Raw genomic sequence first — 19,018 nt, 5'->3', positions numbered from 1 at the left:
TATTGGACTCTCTTCGCTAACCATCATCTCATGGAAGACCAAACCAGACAATTCACTATACTTTGTCCAATCTGTTTTATCATATAAAAATCTGTCAACATGTTTATTAATTGTGTATCTTTCAATGCACATTGTAATGTTCGTTATGGTTGGATAATGATAACTACCCATAGCATCATCATGTACTGACCATTCACAAAGAGGAGCCACACATGGACTAACAAAGCTTACATCTATTGCTGAGGGGTTGCGTGTAGGATAATTTACTGTAGTAAAGCTACCATTATTCAAAATACATAAATCACATTCATCAATTATATTATATAAGTTATTCCCTCGACTTTTCGTAGACATACATCCAAAAGCAATATGATGTGCATTGAAATCACCACTTACAAAAAGAGGCTTCGGTAATTCTCTTATAATATTGTGCAATCTATTCATTCTTATACTCCTACGTGACGGAGGACAGTACACACAAAGAATAGACAGTGTAGTATCTTCTGTGTATATACTTATGGCTATAGTTTGAATATCTTCATAAAAAGTAGTATTTATAACATTGTAATATATCTTTAATAAATGTTGTAGTTATAGGCTCATTATCATTCTTATTACCTATTTGAACCAGTGTTTGTACCAGGGCTATAAGTACATCACTGTTTGCAATTATTTGTGATTTCATATCATTAATACTTACAGCCTGTGAGACAGGCTTAATATTTACAGATTTATTTACATGTTTGGGTGCATTATTTACACTAATCACTTTTTTATTTAAAGGGTTGGAGCGTGGTGGAAGGGGAGGGAACTCATTGTTATCTTTTGTGCTGGCAATGCTTGCATATGTTATTTTATTTTTCTTTTCTAGGATTTTATTCATTTTTATCTGACACATTTTGGATATTGCTAAATGAGGTCCACTGCAATTTACACAGCAAATCTCATTTTGTTTATTGCAGTCTTTATAAGAATGTTCACCTGAACAAATAGAGCAACGCTGTTTGCCATTACAAATTTTAGCATAATGATTAAATTTCATACATTTGAAACATTGTTGGAGAGGAGGTATATATTCAAACACTCTGTAAAAAAATAAATCATATTGGACACTCTCAGGTAAAGAGTTTGCCAAAAATGTGATACTAACAGTTTGTGTTCCGACTAATTCATTGCCAATTTTTTTCATAAATCTCCTAACTGCAATTATTTCATTTGTAGAAGTTAATTTCGTAAATAGTTCTTTATTTGATATACTTGCAGGCACAAATCTGATAATACCAGTTTTTTCAATTTGAGCTGCTGGAATGTATGCTTTCATATCATGTTTCTCAAGAAAATGTATATTGTGTATCAAGTTATTAGCTGTATTATGTTGTTTAAATATGACAACAATTTTATTTGCGCTAATTCGCCTTATTGCCACAACGCCTTTAATTTCGGAGAATATGTGGTTTAAATATATTGGGCTTTTATTTCCCAGCCTGTCCTGAATATTTTTGTTTTCAATAAAAACCTTAAATTCCATATTAATAGAATTTTCAGGATATAGTCTTTTATAATTAGGCTTGAGATATGGGATATACGAGTCTTTCTCACCGCCTCCGCCGCCATCATCATAAACATTTTGGGGATCTTCGAGCCGCCGTCGTGGTCTCTTTTTTGAGTTGGGCGGGTCAAGCCCGCCCCCCTCGTTTCCTTCCATTTTTATTATTTATACACTATGTTTATATTTAATTTGTCTATTAATACTGTTATTTACAAAGAAATAATCTTTATTTTAATTAAAGTATTATTTTAGAAAAAAATAGTACCGCGCTTTTTCAATTTCCCGCCAAGACAGTGACATATATATTTATCAAACCTAGAGTCTGTCTCATGATGATTTATGATTACCACAGAATATAGTACTCTAAATCTGTTACTGTTCTAATATATACGTATGTATTAAAAAAATGCAGGTTATTAAATTATATATTTATTTTTGAAATGTATGTGAACATGGTAGTTGGAAAATACATTATAAAATAAATATTTTCAGATGAGTGTATCTAAAAACACACAAAATAAATTTCATAAGGAATTAAATCTTTTTCTAACATGTTTATAAATTGGTTAATGGTTATAACTAGACATTATATCAATATAATGCCTTATCTAAAGAAATTTTTTTTTTCATATATTGTCTAATAAAAAAATTGTGATCATTATTGATTATAGGAATAGTGTTCTAGGTACCATAAAAATGAAACTATTTGTATAAGATTTAATTCCTCTATTAGGTAAGTATTAACAAAACAATATCTACATTCTCAAAATCAAAAGTATACTTGTCATCAAGACATACAGGTAAATTAAAAGAAATATGAAATGCATATTAAACTGATAACCAGGGTCAGAGTTCCAAAATTGATGTTATTTTAACATTGTTGTCCTATTTTCATCAAATAAAAATATGTTACCTAAATAAACTATAATTAAAGCATTTATATGTAGTAATCTGTAATATGTAGGTATAATAACCGAACTAAGTGAAATCTATAGTATAATTTGGTTTTATCGAGGCATTGGAGGCATGCTTGGCATAGGTCCTGTCATTGATGTATTAGTCCCCAATAAGACCTGGAAAAATATTCAAAATTTATTTATGTAACTGGACAGAATTTGTTTCAAATGAAAGTTTGTAAATGAATATTGAAGATTAAATATAATATAGATGCAATGTAGTTATTAGCTATTTACAATTAAACAATGAATCATTGTTTCTGAAAAAATTCAATAGCTCATAATGATTGTATGCAACAATTTATTTAGACAAACCTGTTTCTGTTGTGACTTTTGCATTTCCTCTACTTGAGCCCGTTCAACTTCAAATATTACTGGAGCAAATAAGATAACAGAAGAACTAGCCACTACCCACATTAATGATCGAGACAATTGATATATGTTCTTTACTCCTGACCTAAAACATAGAATTGCATAAAAACATTGCACTAAAATAATAAAAATATTGGGCTATAGATAAACTGAATGATTATTTCCCTTCAATGCACCATAACTTTAAACCTTAACACTTATAAGAGTATACATAATATATTATGCATACAATATTAGTAAGTATAATAGTATTAATGTTAGTAAGTTACAATTATTTACCAAGTCTTTGTAGTTACTGTATAAGTGCCACTGCGAACACAATCTGGAAACATCTCTGTCAATCCCCATAATCTCTCTGTAAGGGTTTCATCTGGTTCCTAAAAAGTTAACATTGTAAGTAGGAATTGTGATTGGAAATAGGTTAACTATAAGGAAACTACTCACATCATCATATTCTTTGAGCGACAAAAAGGCTGGATTACTTGCGGTAGGAGAGGTCCCCAACTGTGAACAGGTAATTTGAATGTAATAAAGTCAAAATTATTTATTCAATACATAAGATAATAGATTACATACCGCAGGGGTAATGAAGGTATCTTCGGGTCTACGTTCTGGAGTATCATCTTTGCTAGCCGTCAAAGATTCCATACCGCTATCACTTTGTTCGTTGTCATCAGGCAACTCCACGAGCATTATGATTTATAACTTTTTAAATTTAATGTGAGCTCAAGCGTTTAGTACAATATAACCTCTCGTAAAATTGCAAAATTATTTTTAAAGAATAATGGCATGGACAGTAATTCGCCCTCACTACTTAGATTAGGTATTCCAAAGATAATCATTTTATTGTCAATTTGGAGGACATAGACTAAAAACTATAATTATCCATAGATCAAAAACGCCATAAAATTAATTCGAAATTTAAATTATAAGCCGAATTTGTAATTTATATTTTGACTATAATGTGAAGACTAGTTTTTTTTTTATATTTGGTTGTACATAATATACTTTATTTCTTTTCGGTTTTGGGATGCGAGGTCCAAAGATAAACGTCATTGAGATTTTGATTATATTGAGAAGACAAGAAGTCATTCACGAAACTTTGTTAAAGTGTACATAAAATAAATTAATATTTAAGAAATTATTGCTCGAATTTGAAAAAAAATGTAGTATCTTGTGTGTTAAATTAATCTCTTCAATAAATCCAATTTATATTATTTTGTGGAAATACTATACAGGTCGAAACGAAATAGTTTACACAAATATATATATATATGTTAAAGTTTACTTGCCTCAATATTTGGTTAGGCTAGCTAATCACTTAAGACAAACGAAGGTACAGGTCCAATGAAAACCGCTTAGACCATACTTTTCATTTTAAATCAGTACATAATTAAATAATGCTTTTCTTTCAATAAATAAATCGATTTAATGATATTAATATGATGAACTCTGTAAATAATAAAATAAATGTTAATAGAAATGTCAACAGTAAAAAACTCTCATACGAAATAAATTAAAACAAGATATGTATTACCAAGGAAATTTATCCTAAGGAAATACATATTTATAAATATAAATAATATTAGTATTGGTATTATTTCTCCAGAAACTTCCCATACAATTTCTCAAGTTAATAAAGATTATATCTCAAGTTAATAAAGTTTATATCACAAGTCCACAAAAGTTTATATGTCAATCTAATAAAGTTTATATCTCAATTTAATAAAGTTTATTGCTCAAGTTGATAAAGTTTATCTGTCATGTTAAAAAAGTTTATATCTCAATCTAATAAACTTTATATTTCAAGTTAATAAAGTGTATATCGTAATTTAAATTATATTTCAAGTTAATAAAGATTATATTTCAAGTTGTTAAAGTATATATTACAAGATTATAATGTTTATATCTCAGGTAAGACAAGTTGTGGTGTGCTTAATTTCAATGAATTATTTATTAAAATCTGTCCCTTACTACGTTTGTTTTATTTTCCTTATGCATATAAGGCGATAAAGATCGATACTAGGCCGGAAGACAACTACTGCCTATTTACGTAAATTAATATTCGTCAGTCGACAAACATTGTTTATTTTGGTGTTATGGATATATATTTTCTTCGTTATAATTTTTATAGCGCTAATTTAGCGCGGCTTCAATGCGTATTCGTGTTCTAGATTTTTAAATCTATATAAATGACTGCTAATTTCATCTGTCACTGCCAAACATTTTAATATGAATGATTAAATGTCCATTTTGAGTTTTTCGATTCCACATTCCCATAAAAATTTGATGAATATATTAATCCGTCTTTAATTTATATATCCTTAAAATAATTTACTGTATCGTTACCTAACTCATTAATCGATATTAAACGTATTTTTATATAAATAAATCGTTTACGTGTCCCTTTAAAAGGTACCAGCTGTCTTGGCTTCTGGATTTGAAGTGTATTAGTGCAAAACAAGTGGTTTTTAGTGACTCTTAAAAACAATAAAGTGTATAATAGAGAGTTTATTACAAATTATATTGAGAAATACAAGAAATTAGGTAAGTCGTAAAATAGTATTATTGGATTACTTTAACAATTATTTACTAACGAAACTGAAAGTAAAACAGAATGCCATACATATAACATTATTTAAATAGAGATAAAATAATTTTGTTTATATTTGTATGAAATAGAGGCCATTTTATTATGTAAAGTCTCAATTCCACAATAATCATCCCTATTGTATTGAACATATTAAACTGCTAGAAAAGTTCAGTTATTATTACAATACTTTAATGAGTTCATTGTTATGTCATATGATAGCAATTGGTGATCTTGTGCCGTCACAAGTAATTTAGTTCTATTACAGTAAATTGACAGGGTATCTGTTAGATTATTAGTTTGAACTGGAAGAATGTGGGCACATCACACATTCCTGTATAAACGTGACTTTTTATTTTACTATACTTAAAATCTCAGTTTATCGTATTAAAATAATTACATATATGAGCATCATTTTTGTGATTAAATCTTTTTCAGCCTGCATAGTCAATTATCAGTATCTACTACTACTTTTTACTAATATTATATTAGTAAAAAGTAATCTTTCCTTGTTATATTTTATCAGTTAATATAAGAACATAAGTTAAATTTTTCTGATGCTGAAGAGATAAATGTTTGGGTTGTAGAGAGATTTGTCATTATGGAATGGAAGTTACAAACAAACTTTCTAGTCTCATATTTTAATGTAAATAGAGTATAGTATTAGTTACTTCCTATACATGATCAATATTGCACTTTAGAATTATTATTTTAATGCAATATTTGAGTACTTAAAATAAATTGTAAATTTTGATTATTTCCAGATTAAATAGTTCATGATGAAATAGATGGCATCAATTAGGATAATTGTTTACAATCAAAGTTGACTTTATTATAAAAATGTGTGCATGTAGTGTTCACACGTAAGAAGTAAAACTTCTTTATGACCTTATTTTTGAAAAAAATGACCTACTATATGCAACTTTACAGAAATTGGTTAAATAAAGTTAAATTAGATAAAAATTAACAAAAGGCTTTTATTATTATAGACATGAATACAATTATTTAATTTTACCTTATTCCTACTAAGATTATTACAGAATATATTTTTGATATTAATGGCTTCGAATCTCTGACGTGTATCCGAAAAATGTGACGGTAAATTTTTAACACCAATAAAGAAGTTTGACTTAAAAATCTAAATATGTAGAATGTTTTTGTTTGTTAAAGGTAAACAAATATTTTAAAGATATGGGTTAGAGACAGTAAGATTTCATCCTCGTTCCGTATTGTAATTATTTATGTGCAGTCCTTGGTGCATACAGATTGCCTTTTTGTGCCAGTTTTTGTCACACAAAGGTGTTTTTATGTCAATTAGAATGTCAGTGATGCTCTACTCATTGGCCCTCTGACCAATAATAACTAACAGTTAAAATTATATGTATGTTATACAATCATTATGTGTCCTACAAAAACCTGTATTCTCATACAGTTTTATCATTATTGTTGATTTAATAATTATATAATGATTTAAATAAATAACAATAACAATCTTGAGTTTGTAAATAAAATTTAATTGACACTATAATAAGAGCACCTACAATATATTGTAGGTTAGTGTTGAAAGATAGATAAATAGCTTTGTCCATCCCTATTGTAGATATGGCAGTTTGCCAAAAACAATCTGTTCCCAATATGGATGTGGGAAAGTCGTGTGAATCACAACAATATAAAATTTTGCTATTAAAGATTTGTTTATGAATATTATTACCCATTCACATGGTAACAGTGATTTTCTTTTTTATTTACTCCAAGTTCTATCCTATGGCCCATTCATAAAATTTTTAATAATTCCATCACAGTATTACCATTATGCAATTGTTATCCAAATATATTTTTAATATTGGACTTTACTTTACACTTACTGTACTTTAAAATACTTTTAAGAAAACCACTGTTCATTAAGTTTGATCTTGTTTAGTCATTTTCCGTTTCAAATTCATTTGGTATCTTTATCTTTAATTTCCTGATGATGCCAGCCACAAGGAAAAGTTCATGGAAACTTAACTCACGTCGCGGTCTAATGAATAGTCATTTGTCTTTATTGTGTTCCTGATTGAGCAATTGTCATGGCAAATTTGTTGTTGGAAAATTGTGATAAAAAAGGGAAAAACGTTCATCTTGCTTGCCCCTTATTCTGACATTCTCTCTGCTAACACTAAGATTTTGAAAAAAAAATATCGAGTTGTACGTAAATCCCTTTAATTCTTAACATGACTGAAAAATAATACAATTTTTAGTTTAAATTAAATTGAATTACTTTTTAAATTGAAAAAAGTATTTAGTTATTAATAACAATTTTTACTAGCTAGTTGTTAATAGAAAATGTTTTACAGAATTGTTTCTGCTTAAGGAACAACCTGATAACTTTGCCAATAACATTTTGTATCAATGGACGTAAACTAACTAATTAATTTCACGTGACTTTCTTTGGACTTCCAAGTTTGAGTCACTCCTGGAAAACTTCAGTCGCTGATTGTCGGAAATTTATATTCGTAACACGTCTCACGTGTTTTGCATTTAATATTTTAATAGCTATTTAAACTCAACACATTCCTGGCACCTGGCTCTTGCAATTTGTTAATTCGATGTGACTTTTCAGATTTGTTCAAATGTGTAATTTGGAATCTTATTAATCCTTTTATTTAAGAAGTATAATACTGTTACGAGCTAGAGGATCGGATAGAAAACGCCGTAGATTTATTCAAGGGTTTATTTCTTGAAAAATCAATGAGGAATTTATGGGCACAAATTAATTGCAGAAATGCAGTAATTACACACAAAAACACAGTCACTTATTACTCCACTTATGCACACTTTACACAGAACTTTATCACTTGTATTCGCTTTATTCGCACTTTGTCGCTTCGGTGTTTCTCTCTTGTTATCGGATTCCAAACTAAAGGTGACTAGTCGCGTTTCGGCTCGCTTATACAGGGTGTCCCAAAAGTCGACGTCAAGTCGAAATTTTCTCATAGGTAATGCCACACCAGTTATCAGAAAAATTAAAAAAAAATTAAGTCATATATTTTTGAAGTTATGGAAATTTTCCTTTTATTCCAGAAAATGTACACCATGTGACAGTTTTTTCATTCCTGTTGTTACAAATATTTACTTTTTGCAAAAAAAATTTCTCTTACGTCATCCCGAATAGTGCTTTATGTAACCTATGATCCTAAACCCTGTGCCGATCACTCCCAACTTGTAGGAAAATGTAATTTTATACCGTACCAAGTTTTCAAAATTAATTTTTCGCACTAGTTCAACTGATCGTCCTGAAAAAAAAATGTACTACTCCAGTTTGGCAAGCAGCGCATTTAATAAGGATTCTAACGTGGTATAACACTTACTTCATTATTTCTTAGATCGGCCAGAAAATTTTTTGTTAAACAAAGTCCGTTTTTAAAAATTTCTCTGGAATTACAAAAAACGATTCTAGTGTACCCAAAGCGTTCCTAATAACCACAGCGTGGTTTAAAGTAAAGTGTGAGCGAGACAGATAGTGACGCTACTTATTGCTATTGATACACGCACTACAGGTCAGTACGCAACGCTCCTTCGTTTACTACGTATCTTTTCGTATTCGCTGGTGTTATTTTGTGTTCTAACTACTTTGGCTTCATTTACGGACTTGTTTGCTTGTGATTTGGATTTTACATTTGTGATCTACGACGACCTTTACTTTTTTCTGGACTTTCGTGTTATTGTGTATTTGTACCATACCATGGCTACGTACACTACACAGGAATATGCTAACATGCACCTCATGTATGGGGAATGTTTATGTAATGCCAGTGAAGCCGCTAGACGGTATCGCGAGAGATACCCTAATGCAGATCGCTATCCGGATCACAGAGTTTTTACCAATGTGCACCGTCTACTGATCTCTGAGAGCCGACTGCCAAACCAACTGCACGGTGAAGGTAGAATTTCACTACCCTATGAGGCAGTTGTCCTTCAAGCAGTTGATGAGGACCCAAGTTGTTCGGTACGTGGAATGGAGGCCAGCATAGGTGTGCCCAAAAGTACAGCTCACCGAATACTACAAAAAAATGAGTTCCATCAATTTCATGTACAGCGAGTACAATCCTTATTGCCTCGAAATTATGAACCTCGGGTTGCTTTTTGCCAAAAAATAATTCAAAAACACCGAGAAGACCCACAATTCTTAGAAGTTGAGCTGCGTTCACACCTGGAATGAATTACTATCCAGAGTAAGAAAACTCATTAAAGAAAAATTAATACCTGAAAAGTTAAACACTCAAACACTTGGGCTCCCAGGAGCAAAATCACTGATATACATTGATGAGCACCTTCCGCCAGCCCAAAGGAAACTCATGTATGATACACGACAAATTGCCAAAAAATTTAAGTATGCTTGTTGGTATTCTAACGGCAGAGTTTTCCTGCGCATGGACGCAGCTGGTAAGCCTGTTATAATAGATTCCGAAAAATGTCTTGATGATCTTGTAAAACAAATCATATGACTGTCTTTTTTAGAATTTATTTTTCAGTATTATTGTATTTATCCAGTTTATTATTTTATTAATTCTGGTTTATTTTTGTTTAACTTGATTTATATGGTAAGAGTTCTAAGATGTTTATTTTTAATACTAATACAAATTATTGTTATAATTTACACACTCACTTCATTTACTCAACGTTTACATACACTTACATTCCAAAAACACTTATTTAAGTATACACTTGGACACATTTATAAACACAATATTGGTTATAACCTATTACTCCATAAATGTATGAAAAAGGATAGCTCAACAGCCAATGCAACGCTACAAAACCTGCACCAAAAATCCTTAACACTGAAGACATCCTTGTTTATATTCGTACCTACGAAAATTCGATCAAACAAATGAAATATTAAAAGACCTTGATAACTTTACCGTAGCTTATTCCTCTAATTGTGAAGTGGAAGACTTACAGACCTTAATTAAACATCCTGAAAATTGTTTGAAAATGATTCACCAAAATATTCGAAGTATAAATTGGAACTTCCCAGACTTATTAACACTATTAGATAGATCTAAAACTGAATGGGACCTTATTGTGCTCACTGAGTGCTGGCTACGCCACACAAATATTATTCCCCGTATTGACGGATATTATCATGCCCTTACCGAACACAACCTGACTCAAAATGAAGGCGTTGTAGTTTACTTCAAAAATTGCCTAAACATAAAAATATCTGAACCAAAAGTACTCGAGTCCAATTTTCTTGTAATAAAAATAAATGACAATACTGCCGTCATTGCCATTTACAGACCGCCAGGGTATAAAGACGTCTCCTAATTTATAGAGTCGCTAAACGAAATTCTTACCAATCTAAAATTATCTTCAGTCATAATTATTGGTGATATCAATATCGATATTATGCCAAACACTAAGGATGTGAATTCTCAATTTTACTTAAATCTACTAGCTTCTCATGGTCTGTTACCCGCACATACAATATCCACTCACAACAAGACGTGCCTTGATCACGCTTTTATGAAAAGTACTTTTTCTTCAGCTTGTTATGTAGTTGAATCATCTGTAACTGATCATGACAGCGTAGTTCTCACACTAGAAGACCAGCAATCTCACAAACAAAATAAAGACTTCACCCATAGTAAAATTGATTATGTAGGCCTAGATAATGATATGAAAAACCTTTGCTTTGAACCGATCTATCGGGTTTCAGATGCAAATGTTGCTACTTCTTTTCTTATCTCGGAGATTAATGCTAAAATAAAATCTAATACTCAAAATCACACCGTACCTAATCGCAAGAGGCTAAAGAAGCCTTGGATGACTTCTGGTCTTCTAAGATGTGTACGAAATCGAGATAAACTTCATAAAAGATATAAAAAAGACCTGAACAATGAAATTAAGAAAATAACCTACAAAAGGTACAGAAATTTTTGCAAGTGGCTCCCTAAGAAACTTAAAAGGGAATATGAGGCGAAAGAGTTAAAAGCGGCGGCAAACACAAATAATAAAGCACTCTGGGACACTATTAGGAAATTAACGCATACATCAAAACTCTGCAGACCTGCTGAGCAACTTATTTCTCCTGAATCGGTCAATTTTATTAATAAATTCTTTGTTTCTATTGGTAAAGATCTGGCTGAATAGGCATATTCCTCTGGTAGGGGTTGTATATCCTCAATGGCCAATCCACTATCATCCTTAGTTTTGGATAGTACCGATGAAAATGAAGTTCGTAACTGTATTCTCAACTTAAAAAAAGATAAATGTACTGGACGGCATAATATTTCAGGTGCTATATTAAAACGGTATCATCAAATAATAGTCCCACCATTGACATTCATTGTAAATTTGATTTTTTCCACAGGCGTTTTTCCGGATCAGCTTAAGCTGGCTGATATTGTTCCGATTTTCAAGGGTGGTGACAGAGGATGTGTCAATAATTATAGACCAATATCTAAACTACCCACGATTGCAAAAGTAATTGAGAAACTTATAAACAAACGCCTTGTTAACTATCTTGAGACCAAGAATCTCATTTCTAGTTCGCAATTTGGTTTCCGTACGTTTGGTTCTACAAACGACGCCGTTCACGAACTTACTGATCACATTGTAGCCAAACTTGACCGAAACCAAAAAGTTATAGCGATAATTTTGGACCTTGCTAAGGCATTTGACACAGTGTCTGCCCCACTTCTCTTAAACAAACTTGAATCTTTGGGTATCCGTGGTTCTCAATTGGGTCTTTTCCAAAGTTACCTTAAAAATAGATTTCAAAGGGTTAAGGTCGGTGACTTTGTAAGTAATGACTTGTCAATAACTTACGGTGTCCCTCAGGGAAGCGTACTTGGCCCAACGTTGTTTTTAACCTTCATTAATGAGTTATGTAACCTCCAGTTGCCAAATGGTAAGATAATATCTTTTGCAGATGACACTGCCCTTGTCTTCTCTGGCAATAATTGGAATGAGGTGTATAATTCTGCTCAGTTTGGTTTTGGCCTTGTTAATGAATGGTTGAGAGGCAACGGCCTTACGCTTAATGTTGATAAAACAAAATTTATGCCCTTCTCTATTAAAAACGTTCCGTCTCACATTCATGATTATTTTTCTATCACAGCCCATACTTGCTCTTCAAATCAACTCTGCCATTGCAAAAGCATTTCCATTGCCTATAGTGTTAAGTATTTGGGTGTAGTTATCGATAGTAACTTGAGTTTTAATTCTCACGTGGATCTTCTCTCATGCAGAACTCGTAAACTCATTTACATCTTTAAAACTTTAAGACTTATAGCAGACAATAGAATTGTTAAAGTAGTATATCAGGCTTTATGTCAGTCAATTTTAAGCTATTGTATCACTGTGTGGGGAGGTACTTTCAAAACCAATCTACTAAAACTTGAAAGAGCCCAACGAGCAGTGTTAAAAGTAAGTCATTCCTTACCGTTTCTTTTTCCCACTAAAGAGCTTTATGCCCTAGCCGATGTGTTAACAATTCGTCAATTATTTATTCTCAACACAGTTTTAAAACAACATTATCAAATTAGTTACGACCCCGAATTAAATATAAACAAGCGGATTAAACATAAAGTTTGCTGTCGTATTACACGATGGACAACTTCTTTCTCGCAAAGATTCTTTGGTTTCCTGGGCTGTTACCTGTATAATAAATTAAATGAAAAAATTAACATTTACCCACTATCGAAATATGAATGTAAAAAAATGGTTACTAATTGGCTGAAGACGTTGAGTTATGATGAAACAGAAGATTTAATAACTGTTACTCTGTAACACACCCACTCGCCCACACATACACACACACGCACGCGCACACAAACGCGCGCACACACACAGACACAAACACACACCAAATTTATTTTTACGACTCCGTTTCCATTTTTTTTTCCTTTAGCACTTGCTTATTTTCTTCTATTGTATCTTATGACAATGACCTGATTGTACGTGTTCCGGTCCGGTGGTGGAGAGGCTGGCTATCTGTCACTCAGGTCTCCTGTTACAGAGACCAGTCTCTCACATACACTTCCAAATGTTATCATCTTAGTTTAATCATAATAACCTTCTATGTATGTATATGTGAGAGAAGAAATAAAGATGATTATTATTATTATTATTACAATTTATTGCAGCTGGCAAACCCATCAAAAATATATTCACATGGAATGTGTCACCTCAAACTCGTGTGTTTATAGCCCGGTGTATTTTATAAGCAATGAATTTTACTGAAAGTGCACTATTTCCGTCATGATTGCTTACTGTTATATCGACTATCTGGCGCCCGTGCTTGCTATTTATTACATTTCTTTGGAATATTGCCAGAACATCGACAGAGATGACGATGGAATGCCCGGCTTTTGCGAATAAAAAGTCAAAGTTCGATGGCATGGCTTGCTTTAAAAAAATGTGTAGAATTTGACAGTTAATTACCAACACGTTCGCGTTTGCAGATGTGACAGTATGTACTTATATCGGAGGAAGGCTCATGTTTCAGGCTTCATAAGTTATTTAAGCCAAATTCCAATTACTGTTAATTTTTAAAACAAAAATACCTATTATGGACTTACTAATAAATTTGAAACTAAAGGTTGCATGTGTGTGTATCATTGTCCATGGATAAAGTAAATCGATACATTTCTATTACGATATTATTTTAAAACTATTGTTACGTGCTTATTAATATTCAATCAATGTATTCTAGAAATCGTTGTCCTGCAATTATACGTAGGTATATATTAAACGTACGATATTAATAGTGTAGGATAAGAAAAATGGATTCTACACTTTGTAGGATGGATGGATCTAAATTTTATATACGTTGAATCCTTCAGTACCTGTTCGTGATGTCGTGACGTTGAATTTGAGTTGCAACTAGAAGGAATCTATTTCACATGGTGCTAATCAAAATATGTAGTAATTTTTGCGGTATTATATTAAAACTTTCGAAGGAATACGGAGTTCTCTAATGACAATACTTTTGAAATGTTGAAATGCTTTAATATACTGAGTCGAACGCTTTTCGCTCCCAAATATGTCGGGGTTGGGTTATATCCGAATAACCCATACATAGAACTCCAAAATATTATGAGTAATCGCGTGAGAAATCAAGTATGTTTTGAGAGTTGATCCGGAAATATCATTTAAGAATTTCGCTATAAATGATATTGTAATGCAACACAATTAACAACGTAACCTTATACGACTATAAACGCGAAATTATGATAATATGCTTCGTGTACAGCCAATATCCTTTTAATAAGGGACTTTTCAAGCAGGAAGTGTGAGAGCAACAAACGGTTTTTACGTTTCTAATACATAATACTCTTCTAACAGGAATAATTGGTAATGAATAGTTTAGTTATAGAGAGTAAGAATATATATTTCTTTACATTCGGAACTTGCATTTCCAACCTCGGTCGTCCGGTCATAGACATACTTGGTGAGTGGAGACAACTAGTCTGAAGGCAGTAGGCTCTAAGTATGTTCCTCATGCGCATGACAAACCGCCAAGGCCTGTGACGTCACCGTTACGCTATGCCCTACGCACTCTAGCAAGGCCGAGGTCTTTTCCAGTCCACTTGAAACTTGGCATTGTTCGTTTCTATCACTCGATAGGTCTTCTGCGCTTCAGCTCTTGACATTCATGTTAGAGTGATCGTGAACTTGTTCGATAATGTTACTTGAAGAACTGAAATCAAGAGAACGAGTGTAATGTTTATTCTTATCAATTCATTAATAAAATAATTTACAAACAGCGCTGAGATTTTTCAAATTAACTTTTGATATATATAAACTAAAAGTTATTTCTTTAAATCATTAATTTTTAAACGCAATTGAATTAACAAAAGCATTTGAATTATGAATATAATACATTACATATACATGACGCTTATTTTGGTTTATTGACATCTTTCATTATCGGTACAGCTGAACATTTAAAAACATTTGTATAGTTTGTTGCGCATTATAAATATAGAGGCGCGTGACTGCGTGAGGTACGCACACGTCGCATTGATACGTCGCTTTGGTAAAGTAGCAAATTGGTGCTAATATAATGTAACATTGGCTATGTAGAACGAATAAATGAAAATCGGTTAACAAGTAGGATATACAAAGCAATGGTTGATGGTAAAATCGGTTTAGGTAGGCCTTGTCATACATACCTGGAGCAAATCCAGGAGGTACTAGAGATGGGTCAATTTAAAAATACCTATATCCGACGAGCATAATTGGTGAAGTACATGAAAGTGGATGACGCGAGAGAGGTCAGGAGTAGCAAGCGGAGTTCCGTGGTATCTGCCGACGGGAATAATCGTGGTTCTTGTAATAACACAGTAGCAGAAATACTAGTAAAATCTTGGGATAAATGGAGAAGCATATATTTGTCTGTGGAGCTTTCTTTACTCAGTTGGAATGCCGGTTATCTAAACTTCGGTCAGAAATAATGAATAACTTAAAGCAGAAAATCAATTTAATTATAATTAATCGTGTTACTTTCTACGTAAATTGCCTACATATTCGACAGATTTTTCTTGAATGGTTGTATCAAACCCAATTCTGATTAATTTAACCTTTCGTAGATGTTGTCGGGGGGAAATCCTATTACGCAATGCGACGAGTTCCGACCTTGAAAAATCTGTGCTAGGAAAAGGGCGTTTCTGTAAGATGCTGTAATCTTTAATAAAATACAATATAAACCTAGTAATTATCTAGAGCATTTCTTAGACCCAAAAAGTCGACATGGTGCGTCAGGCACAGAAGGCTGATCTCCTACTTGCGTATTCGATTAACAAATGATCATGAAGCAGATACAGAATCTGAGGCCCAGACTTAAAAAAAGGTAGTAGCGACATTGATATATAATTATCTAGAGCAGTGTTGAGTGGTCCGTGAGTGCGACTCTCATTCCTGAGGTCATAGGATCGAAGCCACAGCTGTGCACCAATGGAATTTACGTTATATATGCGCACGGCATGACTTATACCTAAAAAGTGCGACGGCGTATTTCAGGCAAAGAAGGCCCATCACGATCACTTAAAAAAATCACGTATCACAATTGGACCGTCACTGGTACATATTATAATAATATCTATCGCCACAAGGTGTTATGAATAGTCATTTTGTTGTGCACAAATAATTGAACAGATCAATAACACCAGAAAAGTAGTTATTAAACTTCATTTAAGGTCTATAGAAATATCACACATAGGTAGTACATTTTTAATATCAATTTGTTTCGTATATATTCTCGCTATTCGATGATATGTCATCGTAAAATGACAGCTTACTCATCCCGTTGCAGTCTGAAAGCAGTTTCTGTTGGTTTACGGTGCAATTTGATTAAATTTCATTGATTTCGTACTTCAGCTCGTAGTTCCATAATAGATTCTGAGCCTCCAGAAAGTGGTTTTGTTTTTTGTGGTCTATTTATTTTCACTAACGAAATATTTTATTGATTTAAAACATATCAAAATAGCTGGTGTCCTGTGTCTAGACTCAAAGACGTAAGCTCTTGTCTCTGGTAGATTGAGAAGACGACCCCGGGAGTTATACAGGGCGGGATGCATGTGAGGAGTGTTAAAGTCGTTATTGCTCACCCGGCTTTGAATCGCAGAGAACATGCCTGGTTTGAGTAGAGGCCCAGGTCGTGCGAGGAATACACAAATAGCATTTCCTCTTATCAAGAAAAAGGGTCTAACAGCAAGACGTGTATGACTTTATTCCTTGCCATACTTTATTTAAATATATAATAAGGCGAAAGTACCAATAACTTTGTGTGTGCGCCTGATGATGGATATTAATTTAAATAAACTTTCGTAACCTCCCGTAACTTCCCGACACAATACCTAAGGGATGTTTTACAGATTCCGTGACGTCACCAAACGAAGTTTATGTTGAGAGATGGCGTGGGGGTATGAATAAACGTAGGTCGCAAAGTGTGTGGGTGGACCACTGCGGAGGATTGCTGAAAACTGCCTTCCAATGCGTAGGATTTAGACCTTTCCTGAATTTATTAGGAATTTTTGATGTAGAAATAAGCGTAGGATTTTCTTATATATAATAGTTGCCTTGTAGATTTGGAAAAAATATATATTGTCCAGTTTTAAGATTAGGGACGAAAAGGTACTATATCATTGGAAATCGGAAAAATACTTTTATGTAAAACCTGTATGCATTTATTTTAAGTTGAATAGTTGTGAGATGTAAAAATAATGAGGTGAACTCATAAGAAATTAATAGAAATTTGTTTCAAACGTAAAACATTTTCATTGATAATATTTTCCAGTCAATTAGGTATCATTCTTACGTCAGTCAGCCCACAGTTTACCTTGTGATGTAACGTTGTGGTTTCAACGCTAAATTATGCATAGCTCCAACCCTTGCATATAAAGCTTTGTGTAGGGGCGGGTAATCATCTACCCTCATTTCGAGCTAGGTGATATTCTTGTTTAGCTAGGGATGGCAAATCATATTTCTTACTTTCGACCGTGAATTGTATTGTTTATCATAGTCATTTTGTTTATTTTCATGGCTAGCCTCTACTATGTGTTGCCTGAAATAGCTCGGCTGATGTTTTCGTAGGCTCTCGTCCAGATTCAGAATTGGTTTGTTTGTGGTTTGATTATTTCCGTTCGTATTGAGAGGTGTAAATGCGGAAATATTGCGCACTAGATTTGTTTCTCTGTAAATAATAATGAAAAAAAGATCTTGTGTGTTTGTCTTGTACGTTATCTCTAAATTGTGACGAAATCAGAGGGGTGTTTTGGAGGTTTTCTTTGATTTTAATTATTTCTAAGGGAGGAGAATAAATAACGGTTCTTGCGTTACCATGCAGCCTTGGCTCCAATTGAAATCCAATTTGTCCTTTCAATACTCATTCAAACCTTGAATTGGTTAGAATTTAGAGCATTCGTGCATTTTGTATAAGCAGTTCGATCGATGTTTCCAGTGCGGCGTCTATTACATCACCTAAAACGATAGATAAGAATAAGTTGTTATAAAGATATCATTCAAAGTCCAGTGTATATCATTAGTATGTATATTTTTTTTAATAAATTTAAACTAAAAAGTTTATGTTCTGACTATCTTTTATACCACTTGGTATACGCAGTTTAATATAAACATCTATAAATTATTTAACTACTAATAATATGATAATATTAATAAAGGGATTGGCCATTTTTACAGTTTATTTTATTTATTTATTTAGGAAACAAAACAAAAACATAAAATTAATACATTGGATATATCCATAAAAAGTTTCACTGATAAAAAATAAGATACAAAGCAAAACATGACAGCAAAATGCTATTTAAGTAGACAATACACCACAGAATTTGTAAATCACGAGAACGACAAACATACTAGTGGCTATAATAAAGAAGAAAGATACAAGGTTTAGGACTTTAATAGCTGTTGTTTTAACCTATTCTTAAATGAAGCAGTAGAGGAAAAAGATCGATATTAGTAGCAGAATCCAAAGTAGTGTTCTACTCCTGTAAAGAGACTCGTGGAGCTCAATGTTGATTCTGGGAGTCGGAAGTTTAAAGG

At 32.5% G+C, this 19,018-nt stretch overlaps 2 protein-coding genes across 3 annotated transcripts in view; one reads left to right on the top strand and one right to left on the bottom strand.

Annotated features, from left to right (window-relative positions):
- Positions 1–2,260: 2,260 nt before the first annotated feature.
- On the bottom strand, positions 2,261–3,715 carry LOC123709704 (mitochondrial import receptor subunit TOM22 homolog). The gene is made up of 5 exons (XM_045661209.1): positions 3,454–3,715; positions 3,322–3,381; positions 3,157–3,254; positions 2,821–2,962; positions 2,261–2,622 (listed from the first exon to the last, which is right to left on the bottom strand). The coding sequence occupies exons 1-5, from the start codon at positions 3,568–3,570 to the stop codon at positions 2,557–2,559; spliced, it is 483 nt and encodes a 160-aa protein (XP_045517165.1). The 5' UTR covers positions 3,571–3,715; the 3' UTR covers positions 2,261–2,556.
- A 1,401-nt stretch (positions 3,716–5,116) lies between these two features.
- Positions 5,117–19,018, top strand: part of LOC123709231 (inositol hexakisphosphate kinase 3) — a 38,688-nt gene continuing 24,786 nt past the window's right edge. For both annotated transcript variants that reach the window (XM_045660366.1, XM_045660365.1), the window contains exon 1: positions 5,117–5,424. The gene's annotated coding sequence lies outside the window, so the exon portion shown is untranslated. The remainder of the gene's footprint in view (positions 5,425–19,018) is intronic.

Source organism: Pieris brassicae, chromosome 5 (genome assembly GCF_905147105.1).
Source record: "Pieris brassicae chromosome 5, ilPieBrab1.1, whole genome shotgun sequence".
NCBI classification, from domain to species: Eukaryota; Metazoa; Arthropoda; class Insecta; order Lepidoptera; family Pieridae; genus Pieris; species Pieris brassicae.
Note: the sequence above shows the minus strand (reverse complement) of the source record. Positions and strands in the feature narration are given on the sequence as shown.

Bases quoted from the DNA above. Each gene is read 5' to 3' on its own strand.
- LOC123709704 (XM_045661209.1), bottom strand. From the start codon at position 3,570: ATGCTCGTGGAGTTGCCTGATGACAACGAACAAAGTGATAGCGGTATG. The intron at 3,382-3,453 runs GTATGTAATCTA...ACCTGTTCACAG, and splicing joins ATACCTTCATTACCCCTGCG to TTGGGGACCTCTCCTACCGC. The intron at 2,623-2,820 runs GTTTGTCTAAAT...ATATTTTTCCAG, and splicing joins AAAAGTCACAACAGAAACAG to GTCTTATTGGGGACTAATAC.